Genomic DNA, 17,139 nt, shown 5'->3' on the forward strand with positions numbered 1-17,139 from the left:
TCACAATTGAAAGTGTTATGTTAAAACTAGAGAATATTAAATGTGATAAATCAATGGGACCTGATCTTGTTCATCCAAAACTTTAAAATACTGTTTAGATTCACTGGCGCTTCCACTAACATAATTTTTTTCTTTCAAAGTATAACAAAAAAATTTTCTTTGCCTTCAAAATTTAACAAAATTTTATGCTAATGATACAAAGATTTTACCAACAGTCAAAAACAAAGAAAAAGTAGAAATGATTCAAGCTGAATTGGCCAAAGCTGTCTATTGGTGAAAAAAATGGTTAATTTCTTTTAATTTTGACAAATGCCTACTCATGCATTATTGAACAAAAAACAAAAGTCATACTTATATAATAGCATAATATATATATAATATATATGATAGCAGAGAAGTTAAAAAAACAATTTTAGTGACCAGATCTGGGAGTAAAATTTTAAAATGATCTTAAGTGGAAACGACAAGTAGAAAAATAGATATCATCTACTTCAAAAGCAAATTCAATTTTAGGACAATTAAAATTTTTTTTGGCACAACGTTAATTTAATAAAGTTATTATACAATGTATTTGTATGACCGCCATTTGCTGCCATAGTATGGTCTACAGTCTTCAAACAACCACATGATGAATTTGCTGCCACAGTATGGTCTTCAAGTATTAAAGACATTTATAATTTAGGAAAAGTTCAAAGACTATCAACTAAAACAGTTTCCGATCTTAAAAAAACTTAGCATATTAAGATCATCTTTTCAAACTTAATTTAAAAACCCTGGAGCAGAGAAGATCCAGAGTAGACATGAGACTGCTGAGATCCAGAGGAGACACGATACAGGTGTACAAAATGTATAAAGAAATAGAAAAAGTTGAACTTGTTTATCCATTATTTAAAAATTTAAACACCAGAGGTCGCAAGTTCAGATACGACAGAGAAATTATTAGCAATGCATTCAGACAACTTCTTAACAAATAGAATTGCATCATTATGGAGTTCTTTGACAAAAAAAAGGCAAAATCTTTGAAAGAATTTAAAAAAAATTTATGATACAATACATAAGTGACACACATAAATACAATACATAAGTTACACACGTGAAAATTTTCATTGATATTTGATAAGGCTGTCAAAGTGTGCAATTCACACTTGCTGGTGACTCTACCAGCTTTAGTGTAAACAATATTAATAATAATAGTGTTTTTTTTTTCAACATTCGTACTACTATAAAATGTTTGAAAAAAAAAGTAACCTATTGAAATAAACAAAACTTATAAGAGGAAAGGTGTAAATGTTGTACAGTTTAAACTAAAAGTTGAACAAATTTTCAAATTTTGAATTGTTTTACTTATTTTTAAATAATAATACCCTAGAAACTTGTTTTAAATTTTTATAAAATTTGGACTAAAGTATTTGTTTTGGTTTATGTGAATTAGGTGTTTTTTTTTATAAATTTTTTATAGTTGGTTTTTTAATATTTAAATGTGTTATTTATATTAAATTGTTATGTGAGCTCTGATAGGCTGAGAAATATAACTGACATTTATTGCATTTTATGGTTTTTATCTGTGTTTATAATTTTGTGCTTGTTATTTATAAGTTTTATATATAAATTTGCTAAGAGTTGACTAGCAAACATACCACATAGTGATAATTTGTTGAATATTTTATCTATATTTATAATTATTTCAATTTAGACAACAGAAGTATCACACAACATTTTTTTTTTTTAAACCAAAGTTAAAAAAAAAAATAATATTTGTTATGAAGTTTTTAGATTTTTTTTTAATTTTAAATAAAATTTTAGTTTGTACTTTTCTATGAGTAAATTTTTCTTATAACTTTTCTTTAAGATTTTTAATTTTTTTTCAATCTTCTTAGATTCACTTTCACAATGATTTAAGAAAAAATCTTATTTTAAATTTATTATTCAGGTGGAAAAATTCCCAATCCCATACGATACTGGCGTGATTCTTCTCTACCGAATGATATTCTTGATGTTATTCTTAGTTTAGGATACACGGTAAACACTTTATTTTATGTGTTCATTATCATTTACCTTTTTTTTTTTTCAAGATGGTGCAAGTTTTCCAAAATGATTTAGAGCTTAAGTTTTAAGTTGTCTTGGTTTTTGTTGGTATTTGTTAATTCTCTACACTGCACAGTGGGCCAGAGATGATCAAAACCCCTCAAAACCAACTTCTATATTAGATTTCTTTCTTTTTGTAAATGTAATCTAGGGACCTCCAGCACTCTAAAACTGATATAAAGTTTTTCCTGTTATGATTTTTGAGCTCAAATATTGGTAAAAATGAGGTCAGTTGGACAATTTTACAACATTTAAATTTCTTAACGACATATAGCCCATTTTGTCCATAGACATCTTATATTGAAATAAGATGAAGAAATATGAAAATTTATTTTTTATGCTTACATTTTTTCAAATTGTTTTTAATTAAAACCTCCTAATATGCTCAACCTTTTTTTAACACTTACCTTTACACAAACAGAAAAACATTAGGCTGCACATGTTATTAACTTTAAATTTCACTCTCATATATATATATAAATTTTAAAGCAAATTTTCTGAGCTCAGCTGAGCGCAGCAGGTGCTAGGCTTTTTATTATAAATGATATCCAATCATACATTTTGCCTTTAAAAACTGTACAAGATGCATAAAGAACGGTTTTAGATTTTTTTTGATGATTCAAACGATTTTGGATTTTTAATCATTTAAATCTTGTTAAAACTTTTTTTAAATTAAAAAAAATATTTAAAGCACTTTTAATGTTTTTGTGGAAAGTTATGGAGCATTCTATGACTACTATGTGAACTTCGTTTAAATAGTTTTTTTATTAGTAAATATTTTTGTTATGTTTAAGCAGTTTTTTAATGTCCATTTTTGTGGATTATTGCATAGTCTTAAATTTGTGTGAACATGTGTAAAAAGTTTATATATGCGAAGAGTTGATGTACTAATTTATGATGTATATCATCATCTAGATTCTTACTTATATAAAAAATGTCAATAAAGTTCAATTTTATATTTTTACATTCACAATATCAAAGAAATTAAGTACGTAAAATTAATAAAAATAAAGTAAATACTGTCTTGATAGCCCATGACCACACCTAAAATGCCTACCTGTGCAGTTACCTATATTTAGACATACAACATGTCCCACCTAATTGAAACATCATTGGGACATCCCAGGATCATCCTTGACCACCTCTAAAAAGGCTATTTGTGGGGTCATGACAATTTCTAAAAACTAAATATGGCCAGATTTTATTTCCTTGACCCCAGTTAACTATATTTAGTTGTATATCATGTCCCATCTAATGTAAAAATCATTAAGACATCCTGTGATGACTCTTGAGAACTCCTAGAATGACCACATGTGTGGTCATGACCACTTCAAACTTAAAATGTAGTTCAGAAATGAATTCCTTGGCCCCCAAATCCCCTTCAAACATGTATCATATGCATATGTTTAACCCATAAATAGTTTTGCCATTTTTAGGCGATTCTGGCCCACTAGTACAATTGTTGTTTACTGATTTTATTGTGGATTTAATTTTTGCTAGAGCTGGTGTGAGTGCTAATGAAATAGCACCTCTACACAAAAAAAGAATAAAAAAAGAATTGATTAAATGTATATATATGATTAAATGATATATATATATATATATCTGTATATATATATATATATATATATATATATATATATATATATATATATATATATATATATATATATATATATGTATATATATATATATATATGCACACATACATAAATATTATATATACAGTGACTCACAGTGAAAATGATGCAGCATAGTAAAAAATACATTTTCATGGTTCAACATTATTTTCATGGTTCAACATTAATTTAACACAATTTTTGAATATATCTATGTATCTTGTTATGTTGATTTAAATTAGTTTCTATTGTCACATGTTTTTCGTAAAAAACATGTGACAGTGAAAATGATGCAACTATTTGTATTGCCATATCTCTCAAAAATCAGAAATAACTAGCCATAATTACATTCTATTGTTTTATTATGACATCTGTCAAATTATTATTAATATTGTTAATTATTAATCTGTTCATTAATTAATTTGTGTGTACTTTAAAATACAAAAACGGGGAGACACCACTCTCGAAGAAAGACAATTAATTCTATTTCATTTCCAAAATAAAAAAAGTCAACGATAAATTGCAAAAATTTTTAATAATGTTGCAACAAATTTTTATAAAAGTGCGTCTAGAGTGCAACATATTATAGAATGTTATCAAAATGATAATAAAATAAAAAATAAAGTGAAAATATGTCCCAAAAGAAGTTTTACAATAAGAGAAAAACGTTGGATTGTCCGAACTTTGTGAGATAATCTATGTTTAAGTGCACCAAAGCTTGTCATTGAGGTAAAAAAACTGTTTAGAAAAATGTGAATCCAGAAACAATCCATAGAGTTTTAAGAAAAAACGACTTACATAGTAGAATGGCTAGGAGGAAATCATTCATAAACAAGCAAAATAAAAAAAATCATCTTAAGTTTGCCAATGATTACAAAAACAAAAATTTGAAATTCTGGAAGAATATTTTATTTACTGATGAATGTAAATTTAACATCTTTGGTTCAGATGGTCGAGTAAATGTATGGTGAAGAACAAATGAAGAGATGAAACCTCAACATTTAAGACCAACCGTAAAACATAGTGGTGGTCATGTAATTGTTTGGGGTTGTTGCTAAGCTAATGGGGTGGGCAATTTACATTTTATCGAGGGCAATATGGACAAAATAATTTTGAAAGAAAACTTAACAACCAGTGTCAAAAAATTGGGCATAAAAAATAACTTTGTGTTTTACCCGGATAACGATCCCAAACATACATCACACATAGTGCAAGAGTGATTATTGCACAATTGTCCTAAAGTGATGAAAACTCTGCCACAGTCTCCTGATATTAATATTATTGAAAATTTATGGCATGAACTTAGAAATTCGTAAACATACCATAAATAATAAAAATGATTTAAAACATGCATTGCTGGAAGAGTGGAATAAAATAACCCCAGAGTATACAAACAAAATAGTGGAATCAATTACTAATATACTAGAATTAGTAATTAAGTCCAAAGAAAATCCTACCCATTAATAATTTTATTTATGATTTTTGTATTTTTTTGATTGCATCATTTTCACTGTGTTGTAGCTTTTGTTTAGTTTGTATTTATTTAATAAAAAATAATATAATTGTTTGTAAATTTTTATTTTCACTGGAATCATTTTTTTGCAATAATAATATTAAAAGGTATATAATGTAGTTTATTTTCAGAAAGATTATGTTAAAGTAATGTGTAATCACAAAAACATGTTTTATTCTACCCTGAATCATTTTCACTGTTAGTTATTGTATGTTATATGTATATATATATGTATATATATGTGTATATATATATATATATATATATATATATATATATATATATATATATATATATATATATATATGTATGTATGTATGTATGTATATATATATATATATATGTATGTATATATATATATATGTATATATGTATATATATATATATATGTATATATATATTTATATATATATATATGTATATATGTATATATATATATATATGTATATATATATTTATATATATATTAATATATATATGTATATATATATATGTGTGTGAGTGTGTGTATATATATATATATATATATATATATATATATATATATATATATATATATATATATATATATATATATGTATATATTAGGGGTATGACTAAAAAACACATTTCATTTTTTCAGAAGCGACAAAAGTTGAACTTTTACTTGTATTAACTTAAAATAATAATACTATTTTCCAAATTGAAAAAAAAAACTCCCACCAGTGCAGATTAAAATTTAGTTCCAGGTGTCTAAAAATGCAAAAAATTCAAGTTTTTGCATTTATAGTAGTGGCAGGGTCACTTAATAAAATTTCAAAAATACCATGAGAGTTATTTTTTAACTTGATCTATCTACTTTAAGATAAAGTTTTGTTTTTTTGTAAAAATGATTGGAAGAGTTGATCTTAACCATTTGCAATCATGTGTATATTTGAGTGGTTGGGGGCGGGGATGGGGTGGTGCTTTTTAATTTTTTTTTCATATACTTTAAATATAAAACATTTTTGTGATTGTAAAGTTTTTATTTAAAGAAAGACTATTTTATGGTTTTTATCCAAGACTTTTTATCAGTAGTTTTAAATTTTAAACAATGATTAGCTACAACCATTAAGTTTGCTTCTCTGTCACCTTTTTTTTCTAAACGTTTCAATGGGTTGTTGAGAATGGGAGGAGAGGGGGAGGAGTCAAAAAAGAATTTTGTGAAATTTTTTTAACTTTTTTGTAAATAAAATGTCAACAAGCAATTGTTAAAGCAAAACATCTCATTCTGAAGTTTTTTATGTTGGAAAAAGAATTATTTTTATTCATTATCTGCAAAGTAATTACCTAAATTAGCTCTTGAATTAGCTCAAACAGAAAAGTCTGCAAGTTATATAATAATTAAAGATTTTTTGGACCTGAAAACTGATTTTTCTTTGATTTGTTAAAAATGACATTACTTTAGACAGAATGGCTGAAAACCAGTTCATCAAACTGGAACTTATTGCGGCTATGTGCTGTGTATATATCGCTATATATTATATACTTAGTTCCAGGTGATAAAAGATTTTTAAATTTAAAAATTTGTCACTGGTCTTTTTGTTCTACATTACAGTGCAAAACGTGCTTCTATATCTAGTCTAGACTCATTGAAACTTTTAGAAACAAAAGTATATATACATGTATATATACATGTATATATATATTTTTTAATAAGTTCACTCTGAAAAAAACCCACGAGCAATTTAATTAATTTGGAAGTTAACAGAAAGCAAAGATGAGAATTAAAGAACAAGAAAGATATTGTCAAAAACACAATGTGTTTTTTACAAGTTGTTGCAAAAGTCCAAGAAATCCAACAACACAATGTGTTTTAATGAGGTTCTCATTAGAAGGACCAGTTCATATTTCCTATAAACATTTAATTCATCCATGTATTCTATACATGGATGAGTTAGATGTTTATAGGGGTGGAGATGTTTATAGGGGTGGAGAATAGAATCAGGATTAAGAAAATGGTAAGTAGGATTAAGAGAAGCGATCATAGCAGATGCTAAATTTGCTATGGATTGTATATATATGGTTTCCATGAGATTTCATTAGTGAAGGATAATCTGAGAAGACATAAATTAGAGAACTGAGTGTTTCCATAGTGTTTCCATTCATCAATATGAGAATAACAATATTGTATTAATTATTAACAACGATTAACAACTGATTTTCACAAGTTGTTGCATATTATATTTAATATACAATAAATACTAAAACATAAGCAATTACCTAATGACATTTTAGCACAATAATATAGATGACAAAAGTTTTATTTTTAGGTTTTTTTAGTTACTTTTGAATTCTAAAATATTTGTTAACCCAATTTTGTTTTTAGAGTTAGCTTAATCATTAGAGCTTTCACTTTGTTTTAAAAGCAAAATGAAATTAAATAAAAATAGGAAAAAAATTGAAAGTAGAACAATATTTGACATCTTTTTAAATTTTGGAAGTTTTTCTCAATTTAATTGTAATATAAAAATACACATAAGAAGCTAAGTGATGAGTTGAAGCCAAATTGAAACCAACTAAAGATGAAGTGAATCTTTAATTATTTTTTTTTAATCTATTTATTTATTATTTATTTGTCAATTATTATTGATTAAGTTTAATTATTTTTTATCTTTTCAAAAGGATCCGACGCCAATTCAACGTCAAGCCATTCCTATTGGTCTTATGAATAGAGATATTATCGGAATTGCAGAAACTGGTAAGATTTTGTTTAAAACAATCTTAAATAGTTGTAAATGAAAATATTTTTGACATTTTTTTTTGGTTTTTTTGAAACATAGGAAGTGGTAAAACAGCTGCTTTTGTTATTCCACTATTGGTATGGATTACTGGATTACCAGAATCTGATAGGTATGGATTACTGGATTACCATAATCTGATAGATATTCAGTTGTATGCTTTTCAATTTAAAAGTAAAGAGTTTCAGTCTTGCTACCACATAAAAATATGAAACTTCAAATGATAAAAAAAGTAAAATTTGATGAATGTAAAGTATAAAATAATTCAAAGATATTTCTACTAAACTAAAAAAAGTTGGAGTTAATGAAGCCTTATTTTTATCACTCAGGAACTCTGATGTTTTATATACAGTATTCTTACTTTTAAGTACTGTTAAAAAAAATATTTATTTAAGCTTTACTTTCATCTTTGTATGAATTAGTTATAGGGCATTCGCCTGAGAAAAATTTCTGTAAAGTCAAAATAAGACAAAATAATGACTATGAGCACTTTATTTAATTTCTGAGATTTTTATTTGAAGTTTGATGTTAGCAGTTTTTTATCGACCTAGTTTTTATGTTTTGTGGTAAAAATATTTATTTTCTTAAATTATAATGCTTTTTTTATGAAATACTTTTATATAGATATGTAATTTTTTTAAATCATTTTCTTATTTTTCAAGTTTTGATTTTGGCAAATCTTCTTTTTTTTTTTTTTTTTGATCAATGTCTTGATTTTTATTCCCGAACGTCATTTAATTTACCGCAAGCATTATCAGACTAACATGCGCAATTTAAATTTTATTTGAAACAGCAAAATCCAACATTTTATTTAAATTCTAATTAAAATTAAAAATGAATCATCTTCAGAGCAATAGAATACACCTTTTTCTAGTGCAAACTCAACTACTTGCAGTATTTTTTCTGCCTAATTTAACTGTTCCACAAATTTCTTTCTGAGAAGTTACTAAAGAAGAAGTTACTAAAGAAGAACTTATATAGTAGTTGTCTTTAAACAGTATATGGTTTGTCTAAAAAAGTTTCCATCAGTGTAGCTGGTATTTACTCTGTTCTAGGCATATCCTTGTTTCCATCTTCATAAAACATACCTTTACCACGATATATCAAAATCATTGTTGTTTCCTTTGATGTGGTCAGTTCATCAAGTTTTATGCCAAGTCATGTTTTTTTTGATGTGGTCAGTTCATCAAGTTTTATGCCAAGTCATGTTTTTTTTGATGTGGTCAGTTCATCAAGTTTTATGCCAAGTCATGTTTTTTTTGATGTGGTCAGTTCATCAAGTTTTATGCCAAGTCATGTTTTTTTTGATGTGGTCAGTTCATCAAGTTTTATGCCAAGTCATGTTTTTTTTGATGTGGTCAGTTCATCAAGTTTTATGCCAAGTCATGTTTTTTTTGATGTGGTCAGTTCATCAAGTTTTATGCCAAGTCATGTTTTTTTTTGATGTGGTCAGTTCATCAAGTTTTATGCCAAGTCATGTTTCTTTTGATGTGGTCAGTTCATCAAGTTTTATGCCAAGTCATGTTTTTTTTGATGTGGTCAGTTCATCAAGTTTTATGCCAAGTCATGTTTTTTTTGATGTGGTCAGTTCATCAAGTTTTATGCCAAGTCATGTTTTTTTTGATGTGGTCAGTTCATCAAGTTTTATGCCAAGTCATGTTTTTTTTGATGTGGTCAGTTCATCAAGTTTTATGCCAAGTCATGTTTTTTTTTGATGTGGTCAGTTCATCAAGTTTTATGCCAAGTCATGTTTTTTTTGATGTGGTCAGTTCATCAAGTTTTATGCCAAGTCATGTTTTTTTTGATGTGGTCAGTTCATCAAGTTTTATGCCAAGTCATGTTTTTTTTGATGTGGTCAGTTCATCAAGTTTTATGCCAAGTCATGTTTTTTTTGATGTGGTCAGTTCATCAAGTTTTATGCCAAGTCATGTTTTTTTTGATGTGGTCAGTTCATCAAGTTTTATGCCAAGTCATGTTTTTTTTGATGTGGTCAGTTCATCAAGTTTTTTGCCAAGTCATGTTTTTTTTGATGTGGTCAGTTCATCAAGTTTTATGCCAAGTCATGTTTTTTTTGATGTGGTCAGTTCATCAAGTTTTATGCCAAGTCATGTTTTTTTTGATGTGGTCAGTTCATCAAGTTTTATGCCAAGTCATGTTTTTTTTGATGTGGTCAGTTCATCAAGTTTTATGCCAAGTCATGTTTTTTTTTTGATGTGGTCAGTTCATCAAGTTTTATGCCAAGTCATGTTTTTTTTGATGTGGTCAGTTCATCAAGTTTTATGCCAAGTCATGTTTTTTTTGATGTGGTCAGTTCATCAAGTTTTATGCCAAGTCATGTTTTTTTTGATGTGGTCAGTTCATCAAGTTTTATGCCAAGTCATGTTTTTTTTGATGTGGTCAGTTCATCAAGTTTTATGCCAAGTCATGTTTTTTTTGATGTGGTCAGTTCATCAAGTTTTATGCCAAGTCATGTTTTTTTTGATGTGGTCAGTTCATCAAGTTTTATGCCAAGTCATGTTTTTTTTTTGATGTGGTCAGTTCATCAAGTTTTATGCCAAGTCATGTTTTTTTTGATGTGGTCAGTTCATCAAGTTTTATGCCAAGTCATGTTTTTTTTGATGTGGTCAGTTCAGCAAGTTTTATGCCAAGTCATGGTTTTTTTGATGTGGTCAGTTCATCAAGTTTTATGCCAAGTCATGTTTTTTTTGATGTGGTCAGTTCAGCCAAGTCATGTTTTTTTTGATGTGGTCAGTTCAGCCAAGTCATGTTTTTTTTTGTACAAAAATACTGTTTAATATGCAGCTGTTCTGTAAAAAAAATAAGTTGTTTTTGAACACTAAGATTTTGGCAGAATAAGTTTTAAAACCAGTTTTTAATTTAGTTCATATAATGTTTGCACTTTGTTTAATTGTTTTTATCCTTTACTTTTTTTTTTAACTTTTTTATTTCTAAAATAGTAACTTTTCATTTCAAAACCTGTTTCCAAATTGCATATTTATTACTATAATACCTATTTGTGACTAAATTTATTTGGGTTCTTAAAAATTTTTTTTTGCTACTACTTTCTTACTCCTCCCATTTCTTCATCCTCAGTTTTTTTTAATTGGGATCTATTGTAGCTGTGTTATTTGAAAAACGTTTAGTGAAGGAGGGGGGGGGGACAGTTTCTGTCCTGAAAATCATCAGGTGTAGCATAATAAGGATTTACAACAACTTATATTGGTAGGTTTACTTTCATCAACTAATAACATACCAAGGTCCATATCATCAATGCTATCACCCATATTTAGTTTTAAAATTTCATACCTTTTTGAATGTTTTTTTAAGAAGCCTTTTTTTAAAACACTGTCATAACCTATCTTTTGAACTAAGATAGGTTATGACAAAAGTATTTCAGTCCTTGATGTATTTATTGTTCTATTTTTCATATCTGTAAAGAACATTATCTATAGTTTACCAAACCATTTAAAATTAAAAAAATATATGTATTGTTTTTATTACTGTAATAGATCTTACAGAAAGTTAATATGCTTATATATTATATATATATATATATATATATATATATATATATATATATATATATATATATATATATATATATATATATATATATATATATATATATATATATATAACAAGTGATATGCAATAGTAGTGCACTTATAGAGTACTGTGTAAGAAAAAATATTAGGTCCACCACATTACTGTTATTACTGTGTTTAACTTGTTATTCAGTGGCCTTATTTTTCAAGGTTTGTGTTTTGGAGATATATTGCTGGAAAAATGATCCAACAGTTATATGTATATATGTAAATAAATATCTTTTTTTTAAAGGCAATCAGTCTCTGACAATGGCCCTTTTGCTATAATCTTGGCTCCAACGAGAGAGCTTGCTCAGCAGGTATTTTTTAGTTTCTTACTTTTAATTTTTATTTTTTAGTTGATTTTCATGATAATTTTCAAAATAATTTAAAAAAAATAACTTTTAGATTGAAGAAGAAACTATTAAATTTGCAAAGAAACTTGGTATACGTACAGTTGCAGTAATTGGTGGAGTATGTATTTTTTTAAACTTCATTTAAATAAAATCTCCATATATAAGAATAGGTGTGAGAATAGAAGACTCAATTTTTCGTTCTAGTCTCACAATATTAATGTAATGAGATCTATATATAAAAGTTAGTATTACCAATTTGGCAACCAATTTATTATCCACCATACTTGCTCAATGAATTTTTAGTTCTTCCGGTGTTTGATTATATGTTACCTCCTCTGCTATATCTATTTGGTTAATGAAATTAATATCTTTTTTAATAACTTGTATTATCATGTCGTGTTTCAGTAAAAAACATTAAATGAGGTTTGTTATTATTCTGGCTTATGGGATTGTTTTATTTTTATTGTTTTAATGAACATGGGTTTTTTTGCCCAGTCAATATATTGTTCTGGTATTAATTAACGTAATGATGGTTTGTTATGTTTTAATTGATGAAATGATTGATGGTTTTTATTGATGAAGGTAATAATTGTTGATAGACTTTGATTTTGGTCTTTGTTGGCAAATTTATTTATTAATGCTTGTATGCATCTCAGGTTGTAACATTAGTTATCATGGCAACAGGTCAACTGGGTTTTGTTTAGTTTTTTTAAAATGAAAAACTGTTTTTTTTTTCCTAAAAAAAGTGCAAAACCGATTGTTAATTGAACATTACTAAATTGATAAATAGTTCAAATATTTCTTGTTTTTACAAGCTAACAAGTGACAGAAAGCACAAATATCATGAAAATATATATAGTTTTAAAACTTTTTTCTCTGCGCAGGGGCCTTGTTCTTCGAGGTTCATGTAAAATATATATAATTTTAAAAAGCACTATTGCATTTAGTTTTACTTATTTCAATATTTTTTCCACCGATTATTAATAGTTCACAAACTGACAGAATCTTTTAACAATATTTGAACTTTAAGATCAAATCAAAACAATCCAGAACAAACAAGTTCCACTTGAAGTATTTTGTCAACTTTTCTCTTGTTGATATTTTTATTTTTTGCTTCATTTTGTTTGCTGTTTAATTTTTGTCATAGTTGTTTAGTTATTTTAATTTGAGATTGTTAAATAACAAGTTAAAACAATTAAACAACAAAAACAAATTTGTTGACAAAAATTTTTTTTTTGTAATTTTGGCTTTGTATTACTTGAAATATTACAAATTTTAGTATATTTTTACATTATACAAATGTAAACATATCACAGGCATAATTTTCAGTTGAGAATAGTATATTCAGTTATGAAATGGTATAAAATGATGTGACTTTGATTGCTGAAGAGGTCTTTTCAGCAAATGCTGAAAAGACTGCTTTGTTAAGTTGTTGTTTCCTTATAGAAATCCAGTGTAGTCATACTTTAATGTTATAAATCAAAAAAAGTTTTCCTTGGCCGACCTTAATAGTTTTTTCTATACTTTTTTTTCGCGCATGTCACATTTTATTTTATTCTATAAACCTATTTTTTAATACTATAAAGGAACCAATTTTCTTCTATTTTAAACATGGTACATTGATAAACTTTGACAGAATTACCTTGCAACATTAATATTAACCTTCAACTTTAACATTACCCTGCAACATTAACATTACCTTACAACAGAATTTTTTTTAAAGATTTTTTTTTAAGCTTTCAAGAGAAGATCAAGGTTTTCAACTGCGTCTTGGTTGTGAGGTTAGTTGTTTGTTTTTTTTAGTTAACTTTTTTTTTTTATAAATGTGCATGCCTTTATATTTGTGTTCTTTCTAAGTAGTTAAAGCTTCTTTTGGTTTTAGATTGTTATTGCAACTCCTGGTCGCCTTATTGATGTTTTAGGTAATTGTTAATTCTGTTTTGCAAACACAATTTTTGATAATTTGTTGACCTTTTTACATAGTTTTATACAGTTAAGTATGTATGAGTTGGTGTTTGATGGTGGGTTGGTGTTTAGGTTTTGATAAGAATATCCATTAACAATTTGCTTAAATTTTATTTAGTTTAATTGACTAATTTTAACTCTAATTCAAATTTTAGAAAATCGTTATTTGGTTTTAAGTCAATGTTCATATGTTGTAATGGATGAGGCTGATCGCATGATTGATATGGGATTTGAACCTGACGTTCAAAAGATTCTAGAACATTTACCTGTCACTAACATCAAACCTGATACTGAGGAAGCTGAAGATGTTAATGTAATCGCTAAGAACTATTCATCAAAAGATAAATACAGACAAGTATGAATTGTTAATTACATAAAATGCATTTGATTTTTTTCATTTTTTATTCTTTATACTTTATTCTTGTGTCAATCATTTATTTACATTACAATTGTGCAGTGTTATATTTAGACTGTGATGTTTACAGCTACTATGCCTCCAGTTGTAGAACGACTAGCTCGTACATATCTTAGGTATAGTTGTTAAAATAATTACTCATTATTTTTGATGTTGTTTGATTACAAAAATTCAGAAAATATTTATTTATTTAATTGCAGAATTAAATATTTTGCTATTTATGTAATTTTTAAATATTTTTTTTATTAACAGGCGACCAGCCATTGTTACAATAGGTTCAGCAGGTAAACCTGTTGACCGTGTTGAACAAAAAGTTTACATGCTCTCTGCTGCGCAAAAGAAGTATTTTTATTTGTTGTTTTTATATTTTTTTTAACATTATATATATATATATATATATATATATATATATATTACGGTTTTTGCTCTACTGGAAAAAATGTATAGGGCTTCTTTTTAAAAACATGATAGAATAATTGGAAAATGTATTTTTTGTGCATCATTGATTCAATGATGCACAAAAAATACATTTTCCAGTTTCTTTAGCATGTTTTTGAAAAACAGTCCTTTCTAGTTCTTTCAGTTTTTCCAGCAGAGTGGACACTCTGTATATATAAATTTTCAGAATGTATAAATTTTATTGGAATAGTATTGTAAAACAATTTTTTTTTTTTTTATAGAAAGAAACTATTAGAAATATTGAGTAACAAACTTGATCCTCCAGTCCTTGTCTTTGTTAACCAAAAAAAAGTATGTTTCTTTTAATATTTAAAAAAAAGTATGATAAAAATTTAATAAATTGTTAAATTTGATTTTCAACTTAAAATTTAGTTTTATTGTTGTTTCAGTGGATACTATCTTAGGTCCATTTTTGTTAATTTGTGTTTTAAAGATAAAATATTTAAAAGTTTTCCAAGTATAATATAATGTGCAGTTATAGGAATAACACTCTAAATAAAATGAAGCTGTAAAGAAGTAATGAGAAAGTGTGGTTTGATCATATTTGTAGATTTGGTTTTATAAATACCAATAATCTAATCAAGTATCACAAAAAATATTTACAAACTTTTTACTTTACCAAATATTTATTACTTTTCTAAATCACATTTTATAAAGAAATATGAGACATTTAAGAAACTTGTCATCTCTTGAATTGATGACATTGAATGAAATTATGAATTGAAAATGAATCATTGAAGAAAATTGTCATCACTTGTTATATAATTACTTAATAAAACATATTTAAAAAAAAGTCATTTTACATTAGGGTGCTGACGTTTTGGCAAAGTCATTGGAGAAACAAGGCGTATGTTTTTATTTATTTTATCATATTTTATATTTGTAATTAATTTATTAACTTATGCGTACATACATACATATACATGACGGTACATACATACATACATATATACATACATACATACATACATACATACATACATACATACATACATACATACATACATACATACATACATACATACATACAAGCATACATACATACATATACATCTAATTGTGTTTGTAGTATGTATATGTATTTATATAAATATTTGTGTTTAGTTTTCCGCAACAACACTTCATGGTGGTAAAGGCCAAGAACAGAGGTTTTTTTATGTTATTTTATTTGTTGTTTAAAAATAGCTGTGTAAATCTATAATTATGATAATAGTTGTGTGCACATTTATTATGAGGGTTTTTTTATCTTTAAACTTTTTTACCAATATTTTTTTGTTTATATTTAGATAAGTTTATTATCTAATTAATTATTATAGAGAGTTTGCTTTAAATTCATTAAAAGAAGGCAATAAAGATATTCTAGTTGCAACAGATGTAGCCGGTCGTGGTATTGATATCAAGTTAGTTAATTTTGATTTTGCAGATGGATTTATGTATTTAATTGTTTTTCTTATATTTCTTTAATCTTCTTTTATGTAAATATAATTTTATTTTTTAATAGGGATGTATCCATGGTTATCAATTATGACATGGCGAAAAATATTGAAAGTACTTATACTTTGATTACTAACTTTTTTTTGTTGGAAAATATTTTATAGATAAGTATTGCTTCTGAATATGTGAATGGAGTGAATATTTAACCTCATTGTGCAAACTAAAAAACGATATATTTTTTCAGGTTATACGCATCGTATCGGTCGCACTGGTCGTGCTGGAAAAAGTGGTATTGCTGTTACATTTTTGACTCAAGAAGACTCTGAAGTATTTTACGATCTTAAACAGTTGCTGCTTAGTAGTTCGGTAACGCTTTTTATATTAAGTTTTGAAATCATAGAAATTATAAGAATACTTTTGAATCAATTTTAACACTAAACCAATGGCGTTAAATATTTAGATATATTTTGTCGCGTGAAATAAAGAAAAATGTCACTCTCTGAATGTTTAAAAAAAAATCTTGCTTTTGAATGCCTTTAATTAGAAACAGCTTCTTCAATTATTTACTAATTATCATGGCATTAGTTAGGCGGCAAATAACAAAAGTATTAATTTGCTGTCTAGGTAAAAATCTTAAAGTGACAATTTCTAAAAACATTGACTCATATTAGATAAAATTTTTAATCCTTATTATTTGCGGAATTAATAATGCACAGTGGGGCAGAATAGCTTTAAAACAGGACAAATTTTTTTTTTTTTTTGATTTGGATTGAAAGACTAGAGAAAAATTATTCCAGAGGTTTTTAATTTTAATCTATTAATTTAAATAATTTTAAGCATGACGTCTTTAAACTATGTTTTAAATTTATATAGGCGAGTAGCTGTCCGAGCGAATTAATGAATCATCCAGACGCCCAACATAAGCCTGGTACCGTATTGACCAAGAAACG

At 26.5% G+C, this 17,139-nt stretch overlaps 1 protein-coding gene across 1 annotated transcript in view; it reads left to right on the top strand.

The window, feature by feature from the left end:
- The window catches only part of LOC100204486 (probable ATP-dependent RNA helicase DDX23), a 37,218-nt gene that overhangs the window by 19,961 nt on the left and 118 nt on the right, over positions 1-17,139 (top strand). The window contains exons 13-29 of the mRNA XM_065810865.1: positions 1,931-2,019; positions 7,861-7,936; positions 8,019-8,088; positions 11,814-11,880; positions 11,969-12,034; positions 13,653-13,697; positions 13,799-13,838; positions 14,037-14,236; positions 14,351-14,412; positions 14,549-14,638; positions 14,977-15,046; positions 15,564-15,602; positions 15,860-15,903; positions 16,072-16,155; positions 16,257-16,303; positions 16,434-16,555; positions 17,063-17,139. The exon at positions 17,063-17,139 is cut by the window's right edge and continues 118 nt beyond it. Coding sequence (XP_065666937.1) covers positions 1,931-2,019; positions 7,861-7,936; positions 8,019-8,088; positions 11,814-11,880; positions 11,969-12,034; positions 13,653-13,697; positions 13,799-13,838; positions 14,037-14,236; positions 14,351-14,412; positions 14,549-14,638; positions 14,977-15,046; positions 15,564-15,602; positions 15,860-15,903; positions 16,072-16,155; positions 16,257-16,303; positions 16,434-16,555; positions 17,063-17,139 — 1,288 coding nt within the window. The remainder of the gene's footprint in view (positions 1-1,930; positions 2,020-7,860; positions 7,937-8,018; positions 8,089-11,813; positions 11,881-11,968; positions 12,035-13,652; positions 13,698-13,798; positions 13,839-14,036; positions 14,237-14,350; positions 14,413-14,548; positions 14,639-14,976; positions 15,047-15,563; positions 15,603-15,859; positions 15,904-16,071; positions 16,156-16,256; positions 16,304-16,433; positions 16,556-17,062) is intronic.

The sequence above is a fragment of the Hydra vulgaris genome, chromosome 11 (genome assembly GCF_038396675.1).
Source record: "Hydra vulgaris chromosome 11, alternate assembly HydraT2T_AEP".
NCBI lineage: Eukaryota > Metazoa > Cnidaria > Hydrozoa > Anthoathecata > Hydridae > Hydra > Hydra vulgaris.